This window comes from Nerophis ophidion, linkage group LG02 (assembly GCF_033978795.1).
Source record: "Nerophis ophidion isolate RoL-2023_Sa linkage group LG02, RoL_Noph_v1.0, whole genome shotgun sequence".
Taxonomy (NCBI): domain Eukaryota; kingdom Metazoa; phylum Chordata; class Actinopteri; order Syngnathiformes; family Syngnathidae; genus Nerophis; species Nerophis ophidion.
In genome coordinates this window covers 50,209,171-50,227,460 of record NC_084612.1, presented here as the reverse complement: position 1 = coordinate 50,227,460, position 18,290 = coordinate 50,209,171, and the positions used below count along the sequence as shown (strand labels likewise).

The following is an 18,290-nucleotide window of genomic DNA, read 5'->3' as shown; positions in this document are numbered from 1 at the left end:
GTGCCGCCGTTCTAAAGCCACGCCTTAGCCCTGGTTGAATGACGTCACTCGTGCAGCCAGGCCCGAATGTAGTAGAGCAGAGAGAAAGTGGAAAAAGGACAGATTGCATGTGTCCTTTGCCATTTTTAAAGAAAGCCTGCTTTCCTTTCAGATGACTGTAAAAGCAGAGATGAATATATATCTATCTCAGATTATATCTTCTAACTGCAACAACCCCAGAGTTCTGTTCAAAACTATTAACACTGTCACTGATGCTCCCAAATCTGTTGGTTTTGATGCTTCTTTTGAATTCTGTAAAAATTATCTCCATTTTTTCACTGACAAAATTGTGTCAACTACATCCAGTTTATCCCAGCCTTCATATGACCCTCCTGTTCCTCTGCATTTCTCTTCTGTTTTCCATCAGTTTGAGCCGGTGTCCTTTTCTTTTTTAAATGACACAGTTAGTTATTTGAAGCCCTCTGGTTCTCCTGCAGATGCCCTCCCACCTCGCCTGTTTAAGGAAGTATTTGCTACGATTGGATCAAGTGTCCTTAACATTATCAATAGTAGCCTCTCTTCTGGAATAGTTCCAGTAGAGTTTAAACATGCAGTGGTAGGACCTCTGCTTAAAAAAACAAGACTCGACCCCTCTCTCCTCTCTAACCTTAGAGCAGGGGTGCCCATTACGTCGATCGCGATCGACTGGTCGATCTCGGAGGGTGTGTCAGTCGATCTCAAGCCAGGCATTAAAAAATATACAAAAAAATGAGCAATCATCAATCATACCAAGACTTCACTTTCGTCAGTTGTTTGACATTCTCGGCATCCGAGGATCTTGTGAGATGACGCTGGCTGCTGCAAGCTCATATTTAAGAAAAAAATCACTAATAGGGCGGACGCAGAGAAACACATTTTATTTCTAGAGACTCCGTACCTACTGTCAAAACTCTAAAGACCGACTGCACAGTTCCTGTCTTCACCATAAAAGACCTGTTTCATCCTGCCTGTGCTAACAAAATAAGACTCTCAGAAAGCTAGCGTGCACAAGCTAGCAAGCTACGGAGTTTGATGCCAATGTATTTCTCCCTCGCCCTCAGCGACCGCTTTCTCACTTGCTTGCCCACCCGCACTCTCACTGACGTCACTCACCTGCTGCCAGACATTAAAGGGCCACACACATATGCTACTCTCATAACAAAGTGTTTAAAAACGTGTATGCAAGTTGGACAAATGAGATGCCAAATCCAACCACTTTCATGTGGTATTGGACAGAAAGGAGGACTTTTTTTTTCCTCCATTTGAAAATGCGGACGTTATCAGCACCACTGTCTAATTCCAATCAATGCAAGTCATCAGAATCAAATACACCAACTTATATTCTTGTCTTCATGAAAGAAAGGAATCTATGTGTGTTAAACATGCTTGTATTATCATTAAACACCATTAACTTGTTAACAAAAATGTCTCTTTCATAAATAAATAAATATAAATTATAAATAGGAATGAGGTAGATCTCCTCGACTTGGTCAATTGAAAAGTAGCTCGCCTGCAGAAAAAGTGTGAGCGCCACTGCCTTAGACCTATCTCTAATCTTCCATACATTTCCAAATTATTAGAGAAGGTTGTCTACAGTCAGTTGTTGCCCTTCTTAGAGGATAATGGTATCAATGAGCTGTTCCAGTACGGTTTAAAAGCCCTCCACAGCACAGAGTCAGGACTTCTAAAAGTTTTTAACGATATCCTTCTGTCAACTGATTCTGGTAAATATGTCGTCCTGGTGCTTTTAGATCTGTCTGCTGCGTTGGACACCGTCGACCACGCCACCTTAATCACTCGTCTTGAGAACTGTGTGGGTATTAAGGGCGCCGCCCTCAACTGGTTCCGGTCGTACCTAGCCGACAGGAGTTTTTGTGTAAAAATAGACAGTTTTATGTCTTCCACAGCTCCTTTACCACACGGGGTCCCACAGGGCTCAATCCAAGATGGCGGCGCCCGGACGGGCTGCAACATCGCGGAGCTCTTGCTAAAGATGGAACATTTGGCAGAAATACCGGACAATTCTGCAAACTTCATGGCTGGCTCACATCGTGGTCACTCCGTGATCACGTACGGCCGCCAGACACTTCTGGATGTGGACATATCGGGCCGTTTTGGACAGATACACGCGTGCTTGCTAGACGTGCTAACTAGCATGTGAATACTTCGGCGGCTACATCCAGTGGCCTGTGAAGCAGGGGAGTATAGTAGCAGCGGGGCCGTCTACGGAGCAGACGCCAGCGGTGTGATCGGAAACGCGGATGCCGAGCGGGGCTAAAAACAAAGCAGAAGGCTAATCCCCACAGAACACCACTTCCCTCCATCCTGAAGCCGGATTTAATTGGAAGATGCGAGACTACTGGTCTGGGTAAGGAGTCAGTTGAATTAGAACAAGTTTTTTCTGCTTTGATTGTTTCAGAGTTGGACATGTGTTCTACTGAGGTGGCAAACTATGATGCGTGCAGTTTATAAAAGCAACAAACAAACAATCGGAACATGCTTTCTACTGAGTTGGCAAACTATGATGCGTGCAGTTTATCAAAGCAACAATCAAACAATCGGAAAATTCCCGTCGTATCAATTCCTAGATATGGTCGCAATTATACTAAATGCACTGGGCATAATAAACAAAACATTATTAATATTGCTACTACGGATAATTTGATAAAAATTCCCTAAAACCGCCCACTACCTATAATATAGGTTTTTTAAACATAAGATCATTGTCTCCCGAAACGTTAGTTAATGATATCATCAGAGACAACAATCTTAACATCATCGGTCTCAGCGAAACCTGAATTAAACCAAACCACTTTTTTGCGCTAAATGAGGCATGTCCTCCTAACTTTACACATAAGCATATTGCCCATCCTCTTAAAAGGGGTGGGGGGGGTCGCACTAATATACAACGAAAACTTTAACCTTAGTCCTGACATAAATAATAAATATAAATCGTTAGAGGTGCTTACTATGAGGTCTGTCACACCGCTGCCTCTACACCTGGCTGTTATCTACCGCCCCCCAGGGCCCTATTCGGACTTTATCAATGAATTCTCAGAGTTCGTTGCTGATCTAGTGACACACGCCGATAATATAATCATAATGGGGGACTTTAATATCCATATGAATACCCCATCGGACCCACCGTGCGTAGCGCTCCAGACTATAATTGATAGCTGTGGTCTCACACAAATAATAAATGAACCCACGCATTGCAACGGTAATACGATAGATCTAGTGCTTGTCAGGGGTATCACCGTTTCCAAAGTTACGATACTCCCGTATACTAAAGTATTTTCCGATCATTACCTTATAAAATTCGAGGTTCAGACGCATGTTCGTCAAACTAATAATAATAATAACTGCTATAGCAGCCGCAACATTAATACGGCCACAACGACAACTCTTGCTGACCTACTGCCCTCGGTAATGGCACCATTCCCAAAGTATGTGGGCCCTATCGATAACCTCACTAACAACTTTAACGACGCCCTGCGCGAAACCATTGATAACATAGCACCGCTAAAGTTAAAAAAAGCTCCAAAAAAGCGTACCCCGTGGTTTACAGAAGAAACTAGAGCTCAGAAATTATTATGTAGAAAGCTGGAACGCAAATGGCGCACGACTAAACTTGAGGTGCACCATCAAGCATGGAAAGATCGTTTAATAACTTATAAACACATGCTTACCCTAGCTAAAGCTAAATATTACTCAAATCTCATCCACCGTAATAAAAACGATCCTAAATTTTTGTTTAGTACGGTAGCATCGCTAACCCAACAAGGGACCCCTTCCAGTAGCTCCACCCACTCAGCTGATGACTTTATGCAATTCTTTAGTAAGAAAATTGAAGTAATTGGAAAGGAGATTAAAGACAATGCGTCCCAGCTACAACTGGGTTCTATTAACACTGATACGATTGTATATACGGTGGATACTGCCCTCCAAAATAGTTTCTCTTGTTTTGAGGAAATAACATTAGAGGAATTGTTGGAATAAAACAAACAACATGTTTACTTGACCCTCTTCCTGGGAAACTGATCAAGGAGCTCTTTGTATTATTAGGTCCATCAGTGCTAAATATTATAAACTTATCACTTTCCTCGGGCACTGTTCCCCTAGCATTCAAAAAAGCGGTTATTCATCCTCTTCTTAAGAGACCTAACCTCGTGGTAAACTACCGACCGGTGTCTCACCTTCCCTTTATTTAAAAAATCCTCGAAAAAATTGTTGCGGAGCAGTTAAATGAACACTTAGCGTCTAACAATCTATGTGAAACCTTTCAATCCGGTTTCAGGGCAAATCACTCCACGGAGACAGCCCTCGCAAAAATGACTAATGATCTATTGCTAACGATGGATTCTGATGCTCCTCGATCTTAGCGCTGCTTTCGATACCGTCGATCATAATATTTTATTAGAACGTATCAAAACACGAATTGGTACGTCAGACTTAGCCCTGTCTTGGTTTAACTCTTATCTTACTAATAGGATGCAGTGTGTCTCCCATAGCAATGTGACCTCGGACTACGTTAAGGTAACGTGTGGAGTTCCCCAGGGTTCGGTCCTTGGCCCTGCACTCTTCAGCATCTACATGCTGCCGCTAGGTGACATCATACGCAAATACGGTGTTAGCTTTCACTGTTATGCTGATGACACCCAACTCTACATGCCCCTAAAGCTGACCAACACGCCGGATTGTAGTCAGCTGGAGGCGTGTCTTAATGAAATTAAACAATGGATGTCCGCTAACTTTTTGCAACTCAACGCCAAAAAAACGGAAATGCTGATTATCGGTCCTGCTAGACACCGACCTCTATTTAATAATACAACTCTAACATTTGACAACCAAACAATTAAACAAGGCGACACGGTAAAAAATCTGGGTATTATCTTCGACCCAACTCTCTCCTTTGAGGCACACATTAAAAGCGTTACTAAAACGGCCTTCTTTCGTCTCCGTAATATCGCTAAAATTCGCTCCATTCTGTCCACTAAAGACGCTGAGATCATTATCCATGCGTTTGTTACGTCTCGCCTCGACTACTGTCACGTATTATTTTCGGGTCTCCCCATGTCTAGCATTAAAAGATTACAGTTGCTACAAAATGCGGCTGCTAGACTTTTGACAAGAACAAGAAAGTTTGATCACATTACTCCTGTACTGGTTTCATGTGCACTTAAGATGTGACTTTAAGGTTTTACTACTTACGTATAAAATACTACACGGTCTAGCTCCATCCTATCTTGCCGATTGTATTGTACCATATGTCCCGGCAAGAAATTTGCGTTCAAAGGACTCCGGCTTATTAGTGATTCCGAAAGCCCAAAAAAAGACTGCGGGCTGTAGAGCTTTTTCATTTCGGGCTCCAGTACTCTGGAATGCCCTCCCGGCAAAAGTTTGAGATGCCACCACAGTAGAAGCATTTAAGTCTCACCTTAAAACTCATTTGTAAACTCTAGCCTCTAAATAGACTCCCTTTTTAGACCAGTTGATCTGCCGTTTCTTTTCTTTTTCTCCTATGTCCCACCCTCCCTTGTGGAGGGGGTCCGGTCCAATCCGGTGGCCATGTACTGCTTGCCTGTGTATCGGCTGGGGACATCTCTGCGCTGCTGATCCGCCTCTGCTTGGGATGGTTTCCTGCTGGCTCAGCTGTGAACGGGACTCTCGCTGCTGTGTTGGATCCGCTTTGGACTGGACTCTCGCGACTGTGTTGGATCCATTATGGATTGAACTTTCACAGTATCATGTTAGACCCGCTCGACATCCATTGCTTTCCTCCTCTCCAAGGTTCTCATAGTCATCATTGTCACCGACGTCCCACTGGGTGTGAGTTTTCCTTGCCCTTATGTGGGCCTACCGAGGATGTCGTAGTGGTTTGTGCAGCCCTTTGAGACACTAGTGATTTAGGGCTATATAAGTAAACATTGATTGATTGATTGATTGATCCTTGCCCCAATCCTATTTGCGCTTTACATTCTCCCCCTTGGTTCTATTTTTAGGAAGTATGGTATTGCATTTCATTTTTATGCCGATGATTGTCAGATCTATTTTCCAATGGCACAAAATAACACGGTTCAACGTCTCTTTGACTGCCTGCACGACATCACAGCCTGGCTTTCTGCTAACTCCCTAAGCCTAAATGAAGACAAAACAGAAGTTATGTTGTTTGGTCCAAGTCGCTCTCCTTCCCCCAACATTGACCTTGGCACTCTGACCCCGTATCTCAGCGACTGTGTCACAAAGCTGGGGGTAAAGTTCGACTCAGATTTTAAATTCGAAAAACAAATCAACAGCGTCGTTAAAAAAAAGCTTTTATCAATTACGCCAAATAGCGAAAGTGAAACCACTTCTATCAGGACATGATCTCGAGAAATTAATCCACGCCTTTATCTCGAATCGTTTAGACTACTGCAATGCCCTGTATGTAAGCATTAGCCAGGCCTCCCTCACCCGCCTGCAGCTCATGCAGAACTCTGCTACTCATCTGCTAACACAGACCCGCAGACGTGAGCACATCACCCCTATATTAGTGTCCCTTCACTGGGTCCCTGTGCGTTACCGAATCAATTTTAAACTCCTTCTATTTGTTTTTAAATGTCTAAACAACCTCGCGCCAACATATCTCTCCGACCTCCTTCAGCCTTACTGCCCCACCCGATCCCTAAGATCAGCCGATCAGCTGCTACTGACACAAGGCTAAAGCTTAGAGGTTACAGAGCTTTCGCCGCTGCTGCTCCCAAGCTCTGGAACGACCTATCTCTGAGTGTTAGACAAGCCTCCTCTCTTCCTGTTTTTAAATACCTCTTAAAAACATACTTTTATTCCTTGGCTTTTAACACTGAGTGATATCCATCCTGCAATGGCGCCCCATTATACACCTGCTGTGAACCTGTTTTTATGTTTTATTTATATATACATTTTTTATCATGTTATGGTTGTGTTGTGTTTTTTCTCGGTTCTCGTATTATCTTTTAACCTGCCCATTGTACAGCACTTTGGCTACCCCTGTGGTAAATTTTAAATGTGCTTTATAAATAAAGTTGATTTGATTTGATTTATTCCACCATTCTGGAAATTTAAACTATCATTTTCCAAGTTCAATAAAATTCCAGGGATTCCTAGATTCCCATTTTTAAAAAAAACATTTTTTCACCCTTTTTTCTGTCGACGACTCCTTCCACATTTTCAACCCACTTCAACCCTGAAAACATTCCTCTTAATCAGGACACGAAACAAATTTGTTTTTTGAACAGGAAAAATTCCTGGTTTTCCAGGAATTCCGTAATAGTATTTCTCAATTAAAAATGTTACTACTTCAACAATTCTCAACAGATTTGATGAATTTCAACAACAACAATTTTAACTCAGGCATGAATTTTCCCCAAAAAAATCCCACTTTTCCCAAAATTCCCATTGAAAAGAATGGGACATTTTTCAAAGTTCCACATTTCCCACATTTTTCCATCCAATTCAAACTGTTCCAGCTTCAAAATATTCAGCCTGTTCAGGAACTGTGCACTTTCTTTCAACAATTATACAAAAAAAATGCCGGATTTACTAGAACTCTCAGTTTTAGGGACATTTTCCCAATTCAAAATGCATTGTCCATTTTTCAAACCACCACAATTCCCACATTTTTCCACCGATTTACACAATTCCACTTTCAACACGTTCCACTCCTCCTGAAAATTCATCAACCATTTTTCCAGGAATTCCTGTTTTTTTCTGACCTTATTTCCAAAATGTTTTAGTGTGATAACTCCTTCCACATATTTCAACCCACTTCAACTGTTCCACTGTGAAAACATTTCACTTAATTAGGACAAAAAACAAAGTCGTTTTTTTAACTGGAAAACAATCCGGTTTTCCAGGAATTCCTTAAAACTATTTCTCAAATAAAAATGTTACTACTTCAACATTTCTCCACCGATTCGAAAAATTCCAACAAGGACCATTCAAGCATTTGTCAAAAACATTCCCGCTTCTCCCGAAATTCCCAAATTTCCATGAAATTCCCATTAAATAGAATTGGCCATTTTTCAAACATTCCTGGTTTTTCAGGAATTCCTTAATAGTGTTTCTCAATTAAAAATGTTGCTACTTCAACAATTTGACAGATTTGATGAATTCCAACAACAACCTTTTTAATTCAGTCAAGCATTTTCCCAAAAAATTCCCGCTTTTCCCAACATTCCCATTGAAAAGAATGGGCCATTTTTCAAAGTTCCACAACTCCCACATGTTTCAACCAATTCAGACTGTTCCAACTTCAAAATAGTCAGCCTGTTCAGGAATTGTGTGCTCTGATTCAACAATTATAAAAAAAAAAAAAATCATTTTCAAAGAATTCCCAGTTTTAGGGACATTTTCCCCATTCAAAATTAATTGTCCATTTTTCAAACTTCCACATTTCCCACATTTTTCAACTGATTCAAATCATTCTACCTCCAACACGTTCCACTCACCCTGGAAATTCATCGACCATTTTTCCACGTTCAACAAATGTCCAGGAATTCCTGTTTTTTTCTGACCTGATTTCCAACCTTTTTTAGTGCGATAATTTTTTCACATTTGTTAACCCATTTCATCCATTCCACTGTCAAAACATTCATCTTAGTCAGGACAAAAAAACAAGTTGGTTTAAGAACTTGAAAAATTCCCCGGTTTACCGAAATTCCCTAATACCATTTTTTTTAATCAAAAAACTGTTACGTTTTTTGACCGATTTCAACAATTTCAACACCAACCTATTCAGCTCATTCAGGACATTCATGCTCTTCATCATTTTCAAAATGAAATCCCACCTTTCCCCAAATTTCCAGGAAGTTCCCATTGGAAAGAATGGGACATTTTTCAAAGTTCCACAACTCCTAGATTTCTCATCCAATTAAAACCATTACAACTTCAAAAATATTCAGCCTGTTCAGGAATTATGTGCTCTCTTTCAATAATTATTAAAAAAAAAAAATCCCGAATTTCCTAGAATTCCCACTTTAAGGGACATTTTCCCCATTCAAAATTCTTGACCGATTTTAACAATTTCAACACCAACCGATTCAGCTCATTCAGGATATTGATGCTCAATCATTAAAAAAAAAAAATCCCGCTTTTACCCATATTCCCAAATTTCCAGGAAGTTTCCATTGAAATAAATTGGAAATTTTTCCAAGTTGCACAATCCCCACATTTTTCAACCTATTCAAACCATTACAACATTAACACATTCCACCCATCCTGGACATTCAAACTAACACTTTGCCAAGTTCCAAATTCCGGTTTTCCTGGAAATTCACACTCTTCAACATTCAAACCATTCAAATTCCACATTCCAAAGCATTTCAGTTCAATTTCAGGATTGGAGCATTCACCCACAATTCCTTCAGGAATTGCCTCATCTAGTTTTATGTTTTTTTTTTTTTCATTTTATTTTTGGGGTTACAATACAATTTGTGCTCTCGGTCACCACCTGCTAGTTCTGGCTGGGCACTGCACCCCATGCTCCTCAGGCACAATTGGCACAGGCCGGTCGCGTGCTGTCTGGTCGAGAAGAGGTGATGGCGTCATCTTTTATTAAATAAGACTTGTTATTGAAGGCAAATATATGCATGGAAGTGAGGGGGCGGGACTTGTGTCCTGGAATAAAGGGCGAGTGGAGTGTGGCGGCCTTCTGACGTGCGAGGGTGCAGCCAGCTGCCGGCACCATCAGGCTGGCAGGGTCCCACCAGGTCAGCGTGCAGCCACACAGCTGCTCACAATGTTCGCAACGCGACAAAGAAGCACCTGCAAGACAGATGCTGGCGAAAGGCGTGCACGTGCAGACATACTCACACACGTGCACGTGCATACACACACACGTGCACGGGCACTCCTTTATAGCAGCACACGGTGCTTAATGGCGGATTTTATGTTTGTGATTGAATAAAAAGCAACTCAGGTGTTGACTATGTATGAACTAAGACTGGGGGGATATATCGATATATCGCGGGTTTGTGTCTGTGCAATATAGAAAATGACTATATCGTGATATTGGAGTATGCAATTTCACGCAGTTGCTTTTAGCTGCTGGCATTAGACTAAAGGCTCTTCTCACTCTTTGCTGTCTCTCCTCACAGAGACATAAACAAGAGCAACTTCTTAGATACGTCACATACTGTCACACGTGCAACGTCATACGCCCTCCCCGAGCACAGAGGTAGCGGCATGGGTAACATTAGCTGTGATGTTTAACGGTGCGTTGTGAGTGGTAATATGAGAGAGAAGGTGCAAATCTGGTAACAAATGGAGGAATACTTCATTCCCAAGAAAAGCAGCACGGGGTCCATCATCTGGTGGTGGTTTGGCTTTATGCGGAAATATGTTGAACATTTGTGGGGCAAAAGCAATGCTACAAAAAGTATCAGCACTGTTAATTTGTACATCATTTGAAAAGTCACCCGCTAGAGAATAACGAGTGCTTGAAACTGCATGTCAACATCTTCGTTCGGAGCCACACCCACAAAATGCCGAAGCAACAATTTCCAGATCAACATCGTATGAAAAAATAGTCAACAACAAAAGGAGATAACGTCCGCAGGAACCTACAACATAGCAAAGGACATACACTATTTGATTTCCGTATATGCAGCTCATTTTATTTTACAGTTATTGAAATATCTTGTGTGACATCATGCACAAAAGCACACTTTATTTGTTTTAACTATTGTGGTGGCGTCCTGTACAAAAAGCGCACTTTAATTTTGTGTTGTTTTGATGTGTCATCTTAGTGGCATCATGCACAAAAGTGCACTAATAGCTTGTTTTAAATTGTCTCTGACACTTGCACTTTCTGTTTTGAAATGACATGAATGTTTGTGCCACTGCTTAATAACTGTTTAATAAATACACTTTTGGTCGATTGACTTAGTTGTGATTTCCTTCTCTGCGTGAAAGTTTTATTAATGCAGTATGAAGAAGAATGTTTTAATGGAGACATAGAATCATCATTCTGCTGTGATTATATGCATCAAGTGTTCATTGAAGGCTAAGCCAAAATATGAAGATATATACCGTGTATCAAGACATGGCCCAAAAATATTGAGATATTAATAAAAGGACATATCGCCCAGCCCTAGGATGAAATATTAATTGTAGGATAACTTTTTGGAATTTTGACCATCATTCACAATCCTTAAATAAGACGAGAACACGTTTATCTTTTTTTATGCATTCTGATTTGTAATAAACGGCACGTATAGGCGGCTAACGAGAGTACTCTATAGCTTCATTACGAGCAATGTTTTCAAGCGCTGTTGCTGAGGAACTACTTTTAGCGGCGTCGTGATCACAAAGAGCCAGCTGGCTTGTGCTGCTATATTGACATCTTGTGCTGGGCTGCTGCGTTGCCTCTGAGTTGGAGAAAGTTTGCGCTACATTATGAATCATGCCTCTCAATTGGATAGTAGAAGTTTGTGGACTTAAACCAAGAAGTTCTATTCACTTCAGACCCAGAGAATGGCGAGAAAGACACAAACAGGCCTTCCACTCTAACATTTTTTTTTTTATCTTAACTCCTCAATTATGATTAATCCTTCATTTAAAACAGGAAGACAAAACCATCCCACCAGTCCTAATCCCAGTGAAAGCAGACATTGTACAGTAAGTGATTGTTATAATATATTTGTATATCTTGTTTAGCACTTAGCAATACTGCTACATGATGCTTGGTGTTTGACGAACGCTGCATTGTTTAGTACACAAGTTCTAAAACGTGTAGATCATCATCCTTATATTAGGATCAAAAATAGAAGTTTTTGGATCCTCATTTGTCCCCAAGTAGTCTTTGTTGTCTCTCGGGAAGCAGAACACATTCCCAAAATCTCCCTTGTTAGCTGACTTTTGCTAGCAATTATTTTTGAATTAGAATGCAAAAAAACAACATGTTTTCTTGCCTCTGATAAGGATTTTATATGACAGGTTTACTCCCAAAAATGTGCAGTTCCCCTAAAAAATAAATATATATACATAAATATCTATATATATATATATATATATATATATATATATATATATGTATATATATATATATATATATATATATATATATATATATATATATGTATATATATATATATATATATATATATATATATACATTTACACACATTTCTGCAAAACAGTTTCAAAAGAGTGGACATAAGAGGGGTGCACCTATTGGTGATGTAGGCTGAGTGGCGTGTGATATGGCCTGTGTGTGACCAGAGAGATGGCTCAAAGAAAACAATGTGAAAAGAGAGCAAAGGGCCCAAAGAAGAGGGACATTGTGGCGTCTCTTTCAAACAAAGCCCTTTATTTTTTATTTGTATTATTTTATTATTTAAGTGTATAAAACTGATGGTGTGATGATGTGGTCCTCATGGCTTCATCTGGCCGGGATCTTCAGCTCTCGCTGGATCGGTTCGCAGCCGAGTGTGAAGCGACCGGAATGAGAATCAGCACCTCCAAGTCCGAGTCCATGGTTCTCGCCCGGAAAAGGGTGGAGTGCCATCTCCGGGTTGGGGAAGAGACCCTGCCCCAAGTGGAGGAGTTTAAGTACCTAGGAGTCTTGTTCACGAGTGGGGGAAGAGTGGATCGTGAGATTGACAGGCGGATCGGTGCGGCGTCTTCAGGATTGCGAACGTTGTATCGATCCGTTGTGGGGAAGAAGGAGCTGAGCCAGAAGGCAAAGCTCTCAATTTACCGATCGATCTACCTTCCCATCCTCACCTATGGTCATGAGCTTTGGGTCATGACCGAAAGGATAAGATCACGGGTACAAGCGGCCGAAATGAGTTTCCTCCGCCGGGTGGCGGGGCTCTCCCTTAGAGATTGGGTGAGAAGCTCTGCCATCCGGGAGGAACTCAAAGTAAAGCCGCCGCTCCTCCACATCGAGAGGAGCCAGATGAGGTGGCTCGGGCATCTGGTCAGGATGCCACCCGAACGTCTCCCTAGGGAGGTGTTTAGGGCACGTCCAGTCGGTAGGAGGCCACGGGGAAGACCCAGGACACGTTGGGAAGACTATGTCTCCCGGCTGGCCTGGGAACGCCTCGGGATCCCCTGGGAAGAGCTAGACGATGTAGCTGGGGAGAGGGAAGTTTGGGTTTCCCTGCTTAGGCTGCTGCCCCCGCGTCCCCGACCTCGGATAAGCGGAAGATGATGGATGGATGGATGGATGAAGGCGTTCAATCCATTTTGCGTCTCGGTCTTCGTTAATATGTAAAATATATGCTGATCTTCAAAAGGCCCACATAACTGGGAGGAGAAAAGGCAAAAACAATTATTTAGCACACGCATCATGATTAATCAACACTCATCACCATTTTTGGGAGCACTTTTTGGCGTTTTATTTAGCACGTTTAAAAAGGACGCACTATCTGACACAGACACACACGGCGTCAAAAGATAATAGACATGTTGTCTATTCAGTAACATCCTTTTATAATTTTGCCCGCAACCCGACCTCGGATAAGCGGAAGATGATGGATGGATGGATGGAAGACTGAAAATCTAAACATTACTAAAGTATAACTTCCATTGTGTATTTAACATAAATAAAATATGTTTTATGTAGGTTTTATTTTATTTTCTATTTTTATTTTATTGTATTATTTTTATTTATTTATTTATTCATTGTATTATTATTAATGATTGTATTTTATTTAAAAATATATTTTATCCTTGTATTTAGGTTTGTAAGACTGAAAACAAACACACTAATAAAAACATTCCTTTGTTTTATTATTTGTTTGTTATTTTATTTTATTTTATCCTCCTAGGTTTGTAAGACTGGCAAGTATAATGTGCATTGTGTATAGATAGATAGATAGTACTTTATTTATTCCGTCAGGAGAGTTCCTTCAGGGAAAATTAAATTTTTCAGCACAATCCCATTCAAGATCAGACAAACATTACAACTCATAGCCATAGTACACATCCTTCTTACATGTGTGTATGAGGGAAACACCAAACATCAAAGAACACAGAGGACATTAAAGACATTAAAGCAGCAGATACAACCAGACACTTCTACATACAGCTATGAATAGAAAGTAAAAGAAACATATCCACTGTGGTGGCCTCTGCGGTGTTCCACGCCATCGTCCGCTGGGGTGGAGGGAGCATGGCCAGAGACAGGAACAGACCCAACAAAGCAACCCAGACAGCCAAATCCACTCTCGGCCAGTGTCCAGTCCGCATGGATGAGCGAGGATACGTCCAAGGTGACTGTGTCCGACACCTGCTGACCCAGCCAAGACACGGCGAAGCCTCTCCGGCCCAGCGCTCAGTGCTAGCTCCGCAGCCCTGTCCCCTCATCCGCATCTCCTCTAGTCCCTCCAAACCGACTCTGGTGTAGCAGAGACCCAGCAGCTGGTCTCCATGGCCGAAAGGCTCCCGGGAGGCAGATCCAGAAGTCCACAAAAAAGCACCACAGAGGTCACGAAAGTGCCACCCCTTGTCACACAGTCCCAAAGGGTCCCGGACCAAAAGGTAAAAAAATATATATATAATAACACATGAAAACAAGAGGGAAACATAAAAGGATGACACAAGAGCACAGAGCTCCTGCCAACAGCAGCCACTACAGCAGCGCCATCTTGGAAAGAAAAAAAATAAAAATAAAATAAAACAAAAAATGTATGTTACATTAGTAAAAAATAGGTTTAATGTCGATAAGCACAGCATGATGTCGATATTGCACACACATGGTGTAGTTTTATCGCCCTCAGCTGGTCAAATTTGGCGCTACGTGAATTCAACAAGTTTTGACACGACCACGAATACAAAAAATATCAAAGTCAGAGATTTAATACGTTCATACTTTGTTGTCCGGTCGCTGTTAAAAGTCTGGGATTCAATTTTTTCTTTTTCAGGGTCGATATTCTTCTTCTAACGTTTCATTGTGACACATACTTTGCTGTTGGCCCCTGCAGGGCAAGGGGAGAACTACATATTGCAACCCTGCTTTGAAAAGTTTGATGGAGCCTATTTGGGTGATTTTTGACAGACAGTTGAACTCACCATCGTAGGTGCCACTCTCCAGAAGAAGGCCGCTCTCCTCCAGGATCCTGAAGTCCCCGAGGCTGATGAAGTTGTAGTCCACGCCAGGTACCTCCCCGTCTCGAGGGAGCCTGGTGGTGCCTGCACATACAGAAGCAAACCAAACGTGACCTTCAAACACAGTGGATAAACGCATCGGAAGTCATCAAAAACTGCGTAGCAACAAGCTCCACGCCGGTGGTGCTTGAGCGAGCCAATCATCGGTGCCAACTTCAATGCGGATCTACGTCGCACAAATGAAACGACAGTAGGTTCAGCCGTTGTCTGCGACCTCAAGGACACGGAGAAACAACCAGGCGCATCCACTCATCGGCGGTGTGGCCCAAAGTTATTTTGCATTCATCAAAAAGGCAATTTGCAGTTCCAAATGAGAAAATCAGAGGGCCAGTCGAGACCACGGGAGAAAGTGGTCCTGACGGAGGATCGCAATAAGCGTCTCAATGTCACCTTCAGAAAGAAATATTATTCAAAATGACCGTTTGGAATTTTTATTGTGGCACTCCAGTGGAGCGTGCTTTTCGTTAAGGAGCAACACTGGAGAAAGTAAAATGTGGGTGCTCCTCAACCTTTTCAAGGCCGAGATATCCGGTCCCAAATCTCCCTGAACCAGAACCAGTGGAATAACAAAAATATGTCTGCTTCATCATTGGTATGAATAATTTCTAACATGCATACAAAAAAAAAAAAAACATGAGAAAAACTTGTAAAAAATTGATTGAAAGAAGTTGCATCAAAGTAACAATTTTCAACTTCTATACATTTCATTGAGGTGTGGTGTACTTTTATTTAATTTTTGGACCATTTTTCTTTTAAATTGTACTTAATGTTGTTTTATCTCTAACTTATTACCAACTTTATAGTTTTAACAAACAGAAAAAAAAAACGTAAGTTCACAAAACCTGTAAAAAATCGATTGTAAAATGTTGCGACCTTTTTTTAATGTTGCATCAAAGTAAAACATTTTAACATGAACACATTTATTTTAGGTGTGGTGGACTTAATTTGTTGTCTTCTTTAATGTTATTTTAACTTCATTTTTGGACATTTTTTCAAATATTTTACTTGATTTTGTTTTATATTTAACTTAGTACCAACTTAGCACTTTTACAAAAAACATAAGTTCACAAAAGTTGTAAAAAAGTTATATAAAAGTAAAAAAAAAAATAACACACACACATATGTATATATATATATATATATATATATATATATATATATATATATATATATATATATATATATATATATATATATATTTCATTTAGGTGTGGTGTACTTAATTTGTTGTATTTCATTTTTGTCTACCTTAATTTTAGGAACGTTTTTAGAAATTTTACTTAATATTGTTTTATCTTTAACTTATTACCAACTTAATAGTTTTAACATATAAATACAAACGTTAAGTTGAAAACATTTTTTTTTAAATGTTTGAAAAAAATTGCGACAATTTTTTCAAGTTGCTTCAAAGTAACATCTTTTAACTTGAATACATGGTGCACTTAATTTTTTTGTCTTCTTTCATTTTTTTCCAACTTAAGTTTTGGATTTTTTTAAAAAATATTTTACGTAATTTTGTTTTATCTTTAACGTATTACCAACTTTGTAGTTGTACCAAAAAAACTATGTTCACAAAAGTTAAATAAATGATAAATGGGTTGTACTTGTATAGCGCTTTTCTACCTTTCAAGGTACTCAAAGCGCTTTGACACTACTTCCACATTTACCCATTCACACACACATTCACACACTGATGGAGGGAGCTGCCATGCAAGGCGCCAACCAGCACCCATCAGGAGCAAGGGTGAAGTGTCTTGCTCAGGACACAACGGACATGACGAGGATGGTACTAGGTGGGATTTGAACCAGGGACCCTCGGGTTGCACACGGCCACTCTCCCACTGCGCCACGCCGTCCCCAGTTGCAAAAAAAAGTCACAAAAAAGTTGCATCAAAGTACCATTTTTTAACTTGTATACATTTCATTTAGGTGTGGTGTAAATCATTTTTTGTCTTTTATTTTTGTCCAACCTAATTTTAGAAACTTTTTTAGAAAATTTACTCATTTTTGTTTTATCTTTAACTTATTTCGAACTTAATAGTTTTACCATATATATAAAAAAACATTGGGTTCACAAAATAAAATAAAAAAAATATTTGAAAAAAGTTGAGATAATTTTTTGAAGTTGCATCAAAGTAAAACATTTTTAACTTCTAAACATTTTATTTGGGTGGGGTGTACTAAATTTGTTGTCTTCTTTAAATATTTTTCAACTTACTTTTGGGAATTAAAAAAAAATATTTTAGTAATTTAGTTTTATTTTTAACTTATAACCAACTTAGTGGATTTACCAAAAACGTAAGTTCACACGTAAGTATACACCTAACATTTAGGTGTGGTGTACTTAATTGGTTGTATTTCATTTTTGTCCAACTTAATGTTTTTAATTTTTTGGGAAAATGTTACTTAATTTTATTTTTAACTTATTGGCAACTTAATAGTTTTAACATATAAAAAAAAACCTTGAGTTAAAAAAATGTGTGACAATTTTTTTCAAGTTGCATCAAAGTAAACTTTTTTAACTTCTATACATTTCATTTAAGTGTTGTGTACTAAATTTGTTGTCTTCTTTCTTTTTTTTGTCCAACTTAATTTTAGAATTTTTTTTAGAAAATGTCACTTAATTCTGTTTTATCTTTAACTTATTACCAACTTAAAAGTTTTAACGTATAAAAAATATATTTTTGGATTGTTTTTTTTTATATATTTTGCTTAATTTTGTTCTATCGTTAACTTAGTACCAACTTAGTAGTTTACAAAAAACATAAGTTCAAAAAGTTGTAAAAAAGTTGCATAAAAGTACAAACCCCGTTTCCATGTGAGTTGGGAAATTGTGTTAAATGTAAATATAAACAGAATGCAATGATTTGCAAATAATTTTCAACCCATATTCAGTTGAATATGCTACAAAGACAACATATTTGATGTTCAAACTGATAAACATTTTGTTTTGTTTTTTGGCAAATAATCATTAACTTTAGAATTTGATACCAGCAACACGTGACAAAGAAGTTGGGAAAGGTGGTAATAAATACTGATAAATTTGAGGAATGCTCAGCAAACACGTATTTGGAACATCCCACAGGTGTGCAGGCTAATTGGGAACAGGTGGGTGACATTATTGGGTATAAAAGCAGCTT

The 18,290-nt window shown here is 39.6% G+C and overlaps 1 protein-coding gene across 2 annotated transcripts in view; it reads right to left on the bottom strand.

Moving 5' to 3' along the window:
• LOC133542060 (membrane-associated guanylate kinase, WW and PDZ domain-containing protein 3) overlaps nt 1-18,290 on the bottom strand; it is a 418,319-nt gene that overhangs the window by 146,038 nt on the left and 253,991 nt on the right. For both annotated transcript variants that reach the window (XM_061885883.1, XM_061885890.1), the window contains exon 3: nt 15,055-15,174. In XM_061885883.1, coding sequence (XP_061741867.1) covers nt 15,055-15,174 — 120 coding nt within the window. The remainder of the gene's footprint in view (nt 1-15,054; nt 15,175-18,290) is intronic.